A 10,581-nucleotide genomic window follows, 5' to 3' on the forward strand; every position below is an offset into this window, starting at 1 on the left:
TTTTAGACCAGTCGATTTATTTCCATCCGCAACATCACCAGAGCGTAAATTCTCATTCTTCGCTTCTTCTCTGCTCAAACATTTCAGTAAGTTTGGCAAAAGTGAGATTCCGAATATCCTGGGCAGCGAAAAATATCCCATGCTCCCGTTCTAAGGTTTGTTTGATTTCTACGACCATCATCGAGTCCATTCCAAGTTCAGACAGGCGTGCCTGAGCAGGACAGTGGTCAAATCCTTCACACCTGTATTAATAGTCATTCGTAATTAATAAATATAATGTAGCAACGTCCGAACTGCGAGAAGCACAAGCAACTGCAAAAATCGACTCACACAAACATTTGTACATTATATGCATTTCTCCTCCTCAAATAATAGTTAACAGTTAACCTTTTCCATCTCATTTTAATTAATACTTTTCACTTACTCATAATGTTGGCTACGGTGTCAACAACACTGATGGAGCTAACAGCGCTCGAACGCTTCTCTGCCACAACCATGCTCGCCGTTACTGGCTGCTCTTGTAAGAGAAATTCTTCCAGCTTCTCGATGCAGGAACTTATTTTTTGCTGCAATGTACCGCCAATGAACATTTCTTTGTCGTCCTCTTGCATGTCGGCTACAATACCGACATCGCCGATGGCGCCCCATTGAATCGCCAATCCTTGTAAGCCTTCCTGTGTTCTTCTCTCACAGATTCTTTCCATGATAGAATTTGCCATTCCGTAATTGCTCTGCCCGGCATTGCCTCTACCGCACGACACGGAGGAGAAGACGACGAAGTGACGTAGCTCAGGACATATGCATTTGGACAACTGATCCAAGTTCTTCGTGGTCCACGCTTTCGCTTTGAATGGTTCCTGGAATGTCTCTATCGTGTGATTCTGACAAATCTTGTCGTTTAGTACAACAGCAAGATTGAATATGGTGTCTGTTGGCGCCAATTGCTCCGCTGTTCTCAATATGTACTCGCAATCTTTGATGTCTGATGCATCGACGTTCGATACGATTAATATTTTCACTCCGTAAGATTTCCACAACTCAACCTTCATACGCTGATAACCGTTCTTTAGTCCAGTTCGTGAGATAAGCACGAGGTTCCTGGCACTGAATGACTAACTAGTCGGCTAATTCCAAGCCGAAACCACCCAATCCTCCCAGGATAATGTATGACCTATTCGGTAGACAATAGTAACGCGGTAGAGCAAGCAAAGGCGTGTTCATGAATTTTTCCTCCTCTTGTATCTTTATAATTATCTGAAAACATCATATAAAACTTTTCATACTGTATTAACACTATACCTTTCGTAACACTGTACATGCCCGTTTATTATAACTAATGCCATTAGGAAAATTTATCAATCATCTTACCTTTCCAATGTGTTTTCCAGCTGCCATGTACCTAAAAGCCGCTTCTATCTCGTCCTTTTGAAAAACTGTTCTAGTAATTGGCTTTATGGCTCCCTTTCTAAGACCTACTGCTAATATCGTTTTTAAATTATCTTTCTGTTCGTTACTGCTGTTAATAAGAACATCTAACATTATACCGTAAAATGTAATCATATTCGAAAATACCGACATGTTCAATGTATTGTTAGACATCATATCGAATTTTCCAATTTCCAAAAATCGCCCATTTCTGGCGAGGCAACGTACAGACGCTTGAAGTTATCTTCGGTTAATGAATTTAATACAACATCCACACCACGACCATTGGTCTGTTGGTATATCATCTGTTCGAAGCTGATGTCGCGCAAATTCCCAATATGATCCTCCGGTATAGACGGGAAAGTATCTCGTATGAACTTTCGCTTTTCCAAGGTACCAACAGTGGTAAAAACTTCGCAACCATCATGAAGTGCAATATTGATAGCAGCTTGTCCTACAGCGCCGGTACCTGAGTGGATCAGTACTTTGTCGTTTTTCTTTAATTTTCCACGAAGGTACAATGCGTAGTAACATGTGGCATAAGCGCAGGGAACCGTCGCGACGTCCTCGAGAGTCCATCCGTCCGGAATTTCCCAGGATAGATGTTGATCGAACACCCGCATATTTGATATGCACCTGAATAAAGAATTATATCGTTATTGCCTTATGACATCCTCTTGTCAATGTTACACGATTTATCAGTTACACACTTATTTTCGACCAGCCCCATTATTTTGCATCCAGTATCGTCGATACCGACATACTCCAAACCTAATACGCAGTCTTCCAGTCGTCCGCGAGACATATAATCACCCGAGTTAATTTTACCGCTTGCTAGCATTACATCCTTGAAGTTAAGAGAAGCGTAAATTATATTAACGAGATTTTCATGCTGTAATCCAGAGTGATATCGCCTTCAATCCAATGTAATGAAGTTAAATCTCCATGCACCTAAAAGTGATACAATGTTTAATACCATAAAAATGATACTTTGTTTAATTATCTATGATAAGTAACATATCTAGTGTAATAATTTTTTAACCATATGGAAATGGTGATTTAAGATATATTTTGTTTTGTCCGTCAGCGATATGTACCAATTGATTCGTCAAGGCATGATGTACAAGCTTGTGTTTTAGGGTCTCCAACGGAAGATGTCTGTACGATCCCTATACTTTTTCGGGCCGTAAAACATTTATAACGAGATCCATCCGAAGTTGTTCCGTGTAGAATGGATCGTGCAATGAGAATTTCGGTGCGTTCTTGTCCTGAATGAACACTCCTCTAATTAATTCACCGCCCGGTTCTTTCCTCAGACAATTAACGAGACCCAGTAAGCCGCATTCTGTGTCCTTCTCTCCAACAATAATTATTTTCATACTGTTAGTCAATTCGTCCCCCGCGCTTAGAATTGATTTGATTTGTTTCAGCCAAGAGAATTCGTAATTGTTCACGTATATAACTTGCGTTTTATTCGTCGGCTGACCTCTCTTCTTCAAGAGCGTTATAGATTCATTACCTGTCTGTTTCTCGAGTATTACCGCTAGGTTGTTCGCATCCGCGTAGGCAAGATTCGCTTTTGTGAGGGATTGCCCACGTGTCAACAAAAAGCCGTCATCTCTTAATATTAATAAGATTTCTTTTAGGGTTTCGTTTTTGCTGCTCGTTAACAAATTACAGCCTGTGACTAACATTATATTGTTTTTCGTCGATAGCTTCTTTGACTTTGTAATTACGATTTCTGAAGGAAGGTTAATGTCATCGAAACGATTAGTTCTATTTATCAAAGTAATATTAGGCTGAATAAGCGGTAAGTTCCCCAAAATTTGAGCAAACAGCGGAGAGGCTAATTCTTCTATTGAAATGTCATCATCATCTTCGAGTAGTTCGATAATGTCCACTTTGGTTGTTTGATGGTACTCCAGAACAAGATGTGTCGACAAAGTTATTCCAACTTCAAGAGAAACTTTTACTCCGTCTCGATGAGCTACAAATTTGTATTTTTCAAGGACAGGACTCCCCGTTACCTTCCGTCGAGGTATAATAGTGGCGGTAATGCCACGAATCTCCACACCACCAGATATTACTGTATTCAAATTTTTGTATACGTGCACAGCGAGTTCTGAGAATATTTGAACGTGTTTTACTTAGCTTGTATCATTTAATTAATTTATTTATATAATATATATATATCTTATAAGTGACATTCTAATTAGAATATTAATTATGAAGGAATATTTGAAAGAGAATATTACGGAGATTCCAGACAAGGGAACATCGAAAGAAATCTATATTTCTTTCATTCTATCTATATTTATTTATATTTATCTAGAAATCTGTCTACATTTATGTTTCATAGTCAATCTACCTGTATTTTCAGTCGTAGTATCTTTTAGATATTGCGCATGAAGCCTCGGATTGATCACCAATTTTTCTATCTCAGTAAGAACACGAGGACTTCTCGTGTCTGTCCCAAGGATCCTTATTTGGAGCATGTTATCCATAAACACTACCCAGTTGTTCATCCATTCTATGTGTCCTCGGCTGGCTGTAATGGATGCACTTCTTAAAGAACGAAACAGATCCGTATATTGATATCCGCGTAATTTAAGCTCCTTATATATATCTCTCGTTTTCATTATTTCTTTCTCGTTATCGTCTTCTTCTAGATAATCGATGGGCACATTTTCCTTGTCAAGATCTAGTGGAACACGTACCGTGCCAGTGACAATTGCGTTACCATTTTCTGTTATCTCAAACCTCCCAGTACCTGCGTAAACAAATATATAAAATATATTATATCGAAAATTTGAAAAAAGATACCTGTTGAGCAAACTATTGATTTACTTTTTTGCACCATTAACGTTAGTTTTACAGCTGCTTGGTTCGAAAGAAGTGTCGCTCGGAGGAATTTAACATTTTCAAATACGACGGGTATATTTTTGTACGACTCCTCCCTTAACTTTCCAACCATTTTCCAAATTAATTCAATATATGCTGTAGCTGGCAACAGATTTCTGCCATCGATTATGTGGCCGCTCATGTATTCATAATCTTCTTCTCGTATGTTGATTTCCATTACAATCTCTCTAGACGTGATTTGTTTCTCCGTTGCGAATGACGCGACGTACCAGTTTTCCAAATGCTTCCACCTTGTAAATTTATAAATCAATTAGGTAGATATATTATGTTTATATATTGTTTCTTAACACTTTTAACACGTTCATTGCCGTTCACGCGATATCGCGTGTTGTAGCCCCTCACCAAACGGCCGTTCACGCAATTGTTTTTTATTATGAGTGACAAACCAGGACCCTCGAAAAGACTCAGTTCAATGCCAGTTCAATCATGCAAAAAAACGACTAAAAATAAATAAAAGAAAAAATAACTTTGACCACCACACGTAATTCAAATTTTCAGTTTGGCAATGAACGTGTTAAAGACATTTTATTATTTATTTGTCCTGTATAAAAAGCAAAATAAATGCTATACTACAGTAAATATTTACTCTAGATCATGGACTCTAGATTCTAGATGACATAGTATAGAAGTGAGACAGTCGCATCATAAATGGGTCGCAGAGTGCCCAAGCAATGTAATCAACTTACTTGATCGACGACGAGATCATCGGCGTGCTGCGACTAACTGGAAATTCTACAGGCGGATAGAGATTGGCTAATTGCGGCTGCAAGCCAAAGTTGTACATCTTGCCGAGTCCTTACAAAAATACTTTAGCGTTATCTTCGTGATGGCGTTGAGTCAACGCGATGGTTGTCGTATCGAAAATTTTATTCAAGACATCCTGTAGAATTCCATCCGGCGCGATTTCCACGAACGCTGTATTCTCCGGAATCATTTTCGCGACATTTTCGAAAAATATAGGATTCACTAAATTGTTGGTAAAGTATTCTGCATACGATATGTTATAATCGCAAGGCAATCTGCACCATTTTTGTTTATGCATCATCTTTTGTGGTAATGCCCGTTGTAATTTAGCCAAAATATTTTCTCTCGCAGGGACGATATAGCAACTATGAAGAGGAATATTGCAACAATTTATCTCCTTATAAGAGATTTTGTTAATCTGTGTGTGAGTGAATAAACAGAATTATTTATTTAATATATTGTGTAAGAGACTGAATATACTGAAGGAAAAATGAGGAATACCTCTAATTTCTTCGTAAATGCCACTATTGATTCCCTCAGCCCGACGATGGAACATGTATCTGGACTATAGCTGCATATTACTTTGATATCTACTGGACACATGATTTTCGCTTCTTTGTAACTAACGCCAATATCCGTCATGGCGTACTTCGCTATTTTTGTTTCTTCCAACGCCAATCCTATGTAGTAGGCAGACAAAATCACTTGTTCGATCGTGAAGTCACCAGTTATATATCCGCAACAAAGTTTACCGATTGAATGACCGATGGTATAGTCTGGCACAACGTTTACCGACATCAAGAGATCTATTAATCCAAGCTGAGGAAGGAAATAAAGGGGTCATGTTTTTCGAATTTCACGTAATGCTTGGGAAGAGCATGAAGGTTATTCTTCAAATCGACCATATCATATGTTATGTAAATGAGAACAATTTATTACAAGCGTTTTAGCTTAATTGAGCTATGTTAAAATTTACGAAGTACGTGAGTTTCAGAGTAATCAGTAAAATGATCTTCTCTCTTCGATATTGGTCTTTACTGCGCGATCATTGTTAGAAAATTTGTCACCTGCATTGCAGTGATGCTCACGACTGTGTTCGATATACAGTCAAGGGTGACTTTTTGTTTACTTGTTAAAATGTCGATGATGTGCACTCCATGTATCTTTAGAAGTGTATCACATTTTTCTATGGTTTCACAGAATGCTGGAAAGCGCAGTAATGCTTTTCCTGTCAACATATAAATTCAATTTTATTGATAAACAATTAACTATAATCGTTTCGCTTACGTAAAAGAGAGAGAAAATACCCATACCAGACCATTGGGATCCGATACCGGAAAACACAAAACAGATCGGCTTTCTTACTCCATCATAATGATCTATTTCGCTCGTTATGTTGCTCGATATTTGGTTTTCAACAATCGTATAACCTCTGTAAGGATGATTTAGAAGTTTTTCCGCATGGAGTTCGTGCAACAGCCGAACATATTCAACATCTACCGGTTGACTTCCAATCTAAATTGGACATATTTTGCATGAATGCAGACTTCTGTCTTTTAACTGACACAATTTTTACTTACCTCACATAAGAATGACTCCACTGCTTGTTCGGTACGACCGGACAGGACGACGAGTCTTGGCAAATCATCCTTTGGTGCCCCACCGTTGACTTTTTGCTTCATATTAGGTGCTAATAAAATATGAGCATTAGCTCCGCCAAAACCAAAAGAATTTAAAGCCACAAAAGTAGGTTCCCATATTGTTGGAGTAGTCACGACTCGTATAGTCCCTCGCTTAAAAGCTTCAATATCATCTCGTTCTTTTGTGATATTTATGTTTGGTGGAATTATGCCAGTTTCCATTGTTATCAGCACCTTGTCAGAGAGAGAAGGAAATATCCATTTTGAGAAAATTTCTAACTTCAAAGACGCGTTATGTTGAAAATTTGAATATCCTTATGAATAATGATCTCTTTCGACATTTCCATAAAAAATATTTCAAATATTTTCAAGAATAACACTATTTAAATGAGCGCAGATTACAGAACATCCCAGTTGTATGACGTAAGTTGATGTTTTATTATTATAGCGTATGGAATAGCTATTTTTGATATTGATAATATCTGTGTCTTTGATAAATTTATTTAATTATTAATATCTATCACGCTACCTTAATAATTTGAAGCAGGCCGCTGGCAGGCTCAGCATGACCAGTGTTTGACTTGCTGCTACTAATTAGTAAAGGGCCTTGTCTATCCTTGCAAAAAACTTTTTCGATTGAATTAATTTCTATTGGGTCGCCAACTTTCGTGCCAGTACCATGAGCATCGACGTAGGCAACAACAGACGGCGATATATTGCATTCATCGTAAAACTGTTGTAATAAAAAACTTTGCATTTTTATCGATGGGAAGGTAATGCCTTCTTCTTTGAATCCGTCGCAATTCGTCTTGCAATGAATTACAATTGCGTAAATTCTTTAGCATTCTTCGCTTTTGTAAAAACACTACCCTGATCGCCTCACTGCGCATGTAACCATTCGCATTAATATCGAAAGGTTTGCAAAACCCGTCGGACGATAAAACACCTGAAATTACAAAGTGCTAAATGATAGCAGTTACTTTTGTAAAAAAATATAAAGAAATATGTTTATAAATATATTTCTTTATTAAATTTTGGGATTAATTATTTATCTGTGACGTTCGAAGTGCGGCGTAAAGAGTAATTATAAGGTACCTAGTCGCATGAATTGCAAAGATATTACAGGATTTAGCAGAGATTTGTGGCAGCAACGATCATGTTATCACATGTCCAAATTTTATATTTCTATATGCGTTGCTCCATAGCGTACATAGTCGAGCTGCAAGCCGTATCGACCGTGTAAGATGGCCCTGTGACACCTAACCAGTGAGAAATCCAATTTGCTTGCATGGACCTTCTACATTCTAGACCTCCATGATCAGTAACCTACAATACATGTATATATAGAGTATATTAATATACAGTATATAATACTATAGTATGGAAATAGTTATATAAAATTATATATATGGATATATAATATTTTTTGTAGATAGTTTCTTCTTTATAATCTCTTATGATATCTATCTAATTGCTTTTATATAGTATTATTTTATCGTATTTATACGGTTAAGATGATGGTAATATAAAATCAGTAGCAATAAAACTCCAAATTTTCTCAATTGATCGTGCTTTAAACGTAACAGACGGCAACAAGCACAAACTCATCAATCAATATCTCAAATTCAGTTTAACAAGAGTTTTTGCCGGTTAGTATATAAATAACATACAATTGTTATCTTCATTCTTGTCTTGATTTAATTCACTCAATCTCATCTCTTTGCGATTTAAATATCAAAATCGTAAATTATCGAGGAAAATAGAAAATTTACTTTCGTTTAAAAATCGATCAGAAATCCTTTATCTATTAAATTAAATTATCCCCACACTTCTCTTTTTATATTAACTGATTACACTTATTAAATTTTAAATGAGACGATTATACGAGGATCATTCAATAAGACCTTAGAAAATCCAAGAGATGGCGCTCGCAGTATCAAAATGGTTTGTTTTTAATAAGCATCATTACTCGTACTCGCTAGACAGCTGTTAAAGTCTCAGTTATATCCATCACATGGTTTCATTTTTATTGTCGATTGAAGCAATAAACTTTTCTTTATTTAAAAAATGGAGAAAAAGTGAGTTTCTAGTGGTGATTAAACACTTATATTTAAAAGGCTAACACCGAAAGAGATTAAAGCTGAGTTAGATGAAGTTCATGGCACATCTGCTCCTGTCTTTGCAACTGTTTACAATTGGGTAAATGAGTTTAAACGTGGCCGTACATCCACAAAGGATGAACATCTTTCGGGACGTCCAGTGGAAGTGACTACCCCCGAAATGATTGACAAAATCCACGATATGGTTNCGCAATCGCGTTGGAGTCGTTCGCGGCTCCAGATCTCCTTAATAGCTATATGTCAACATTGCATAATCACAAAAGAGCGGGAAAATCTTTACAATTTCAAATTGATTTCATAACTGCTTAAGATAATTTAATTATTCATTTGTACACCTAATATTATCTCTTGAATTACGTATATCGTTTGTTAAATTACGATATGTCAAATTGATTTACTGTCCAAATAATGGTAATAATGTTTTATCGTACAGTTTACTTTCTGAAAAGGCAAAAAGCAAGGTTTCTTAAGTATTATTAAACAGTCTTAAAATCGGCCTTTAATCTCATCTATAAATTAATTATAGAAATTGAAAGATTCGCGAAAGTAGAAAAGAATCAATAAATAGTATACCATGAACTTTCTTCTCTGTATCTTAGATGTTCTTCTCTGTATCTTTATTAGAATATTAAATTAGAATATATAGAATATAGTGTATAGTATACATACACGCACATATTACAATCCTATGTGCAATGTGCCTGACGATTAAGGACAACACTTGTTCGTAAAATGATAAAGGACACTTCTAAAACGTAATCTATATTTTAAAAGAGTCCTTTGTCATTTTACAAACAAGTGTTAATTAGAGAATTAATAAAGTTTAATAAAGAATTAAAGGGTTAATATAAGAATTAAAGGATTAAAACGTAGATTTACCTGTTGTAGGAAGGTGGAATTAGAAAATGAATACAGCGGTTTAGCCGTACAAGATGAAAGGAAATATTTTATATTAACGTCAGAAATTCTGATCGTTGTATTTTTTTCAAATTCCATCTTTCTACAACAGGTAATCTACGTTTTAATTCTTTAATTTTTATATTAACCCTTTAATTCTTATATTTAACATATATTATTATAATATTGTATATTATAAATCATTATTTTCCATTATTAATATATCAATATATTGTATCAATATATTGCCCATTGATAGTAGCTACAACTTTGTCGCTGTATAATATCGAAGAGTGATTTCCTTTGATATAATGCACCTGCACATTTCCAGTGGTAATCTGAAAATTATTCCGTTGAATAAAATTCCTCCGTGTGAATTAAACAATTTTGATCGTAGTAAATTTTATATGATATATACCTTATGGAGGTCATAATCCTCATGAGGAAAATTCAGCGACATTGTGGTTGGCTTAAGAAGTATTACGGGTGACGTAATTTTCGGTAATTCCGTTATGTTATACTTATATAATGCTTGCACGTGTTTGTAAATTGTTAAACATAGAGACTTCATAGATTCGGCAGAGAATTTCATATATAACGGAGGAAGAAGTTTTACAAACATATTTAGCTTATCGTCCCAGTTAATAAGTTTATTCAGTTCCAGGAAAAGCTGCAAGATAAGTAGATTATTTGACTTTTTCCGGAGAAATTCACGTTTACAAATAATATTTATAATAATAAATACCTTTCCACTAATCGTTGGCTCTAAATATCCATTATACTTAGAAGAATATTATTCTCAAGTTCCTCAGTTGTAGCGCCAGATATAATTT

At 35.8% G+C, this 10,581-nt stretch overlaps 2 protein-coding genes and 1 pseudogene across 2 annotated transcripts; all 3 read right to left on the reverse strand.

Moving 5' to 3' along the window:
- LOC112590312 (fatty acid synthase-like) lies at positions 1–2,596 on the reverse strand (annotated as a pseudogene).
- Positions 2,597–3,749: 1,153 nt separating this feature from the next.
- LOC112590305 (fatty acid synthase-like) lies at positions 3,750–6,316 on the reverse strand. Its single transcript, XM_025306392.1, has 5 exons — positions 6,159–6,316; positions 5,593–5,910; positions 5,034–5,509; positions 4,273–4,577; positions 3,750–4,195 (listed from the first exon to the last, which is right to left on the reverse strand). Exons 3-5 carry the CDS (start codon positions 5,129–5,131, stop codon positions 3,750–3,752), a joined length of 849 nt encoding a protein of 282 aa, XP_025162177.1. The 5' UTR covers positions 5,132–5,509; positions 5,593–5,910; positions 6,159–6,316.
- A 3,648-nt stretch (positions 6,317–9,964) lies between these two features.
- Positions 9,965–10,512, reverse strand: LOC112590316 (uncharacterized). Its single transcript, XM_025306426.1, has 3 exons — positions 10,494–10,512; positions 10,167–10,418; positions 9,965–10,086 (listed from the first exon to the last, which is right to left on the reverse strand). The coding sequence occupies exons 2-3, from the start codon at positions 10,368–10,370 to the stop codon at positions 9,973–9,975; spliced, it is 318 nt and encodes a 105-aa protein (XP_025162211.1). The 5' UTR covers positions 10,371–10,418; positions 10,494–10,512; the 3' UTR covers positions 9,965–9,972.
- Positions 10,513–10,581: the final 69 nt, after the last annotated feature.

Source organism: Harpegnathos saltator, unplaced genomic scaffold (assembly GCF_003227715.2).
Source record: "Harpegnathos saltator strain DR-91 unplaced genomic scaffold, Hsal_v8.6 scaffold779, whole genome shotgun sequence".
In the NCBI taxonomy this organism is placed as follows: domain Eukaryota; kingdom Metazoa; phylum Arthropoda; class Insecta; order Hymenoptera; family Formicidae; genus Harpegnathos; species Harpegnathos saltator.

Excerpts from the sequence above, each read along its gene's own strand:
- LOC112590305 (XM_025306392.1), bottom strand. The coding sequence starts at position 5,131 with ATGTACAACTTTGGCTTGCAGCCGCAATTAGCCAATCTCTATCCGCCT. Across the intron at positions 4,578-5,033 it reads ATGATCTCGTCGTCGATCAA|GTGGAAGCATTTGGAAAACT; the intron begins GTAAGTTGATTA and ends TAAATTTACAAG. Across the intron at positions 4,196-4,272 it reads AACGTTAATGGTGCAAAAAA|GTACTGGGAGGTTTGAGATA; the intron begins GTAAATCAATAG and ends TTGTTTACGCAG.
- LOC112590316 (XM_025306426.1), bottom strand. The coding sequence starts at position 10,370 with ATGTTTGTAAAACTTCTTCCTCCGTTATATATGAAATTCTCTGCCGAA. Across the intron at positions 10,087-10,166 it reads AGGATTATGACCTCCATAAG|ATTACCACTGGAAATGTGCA; the intron begins GTATATATCATA and ends AATAATTTTCAG.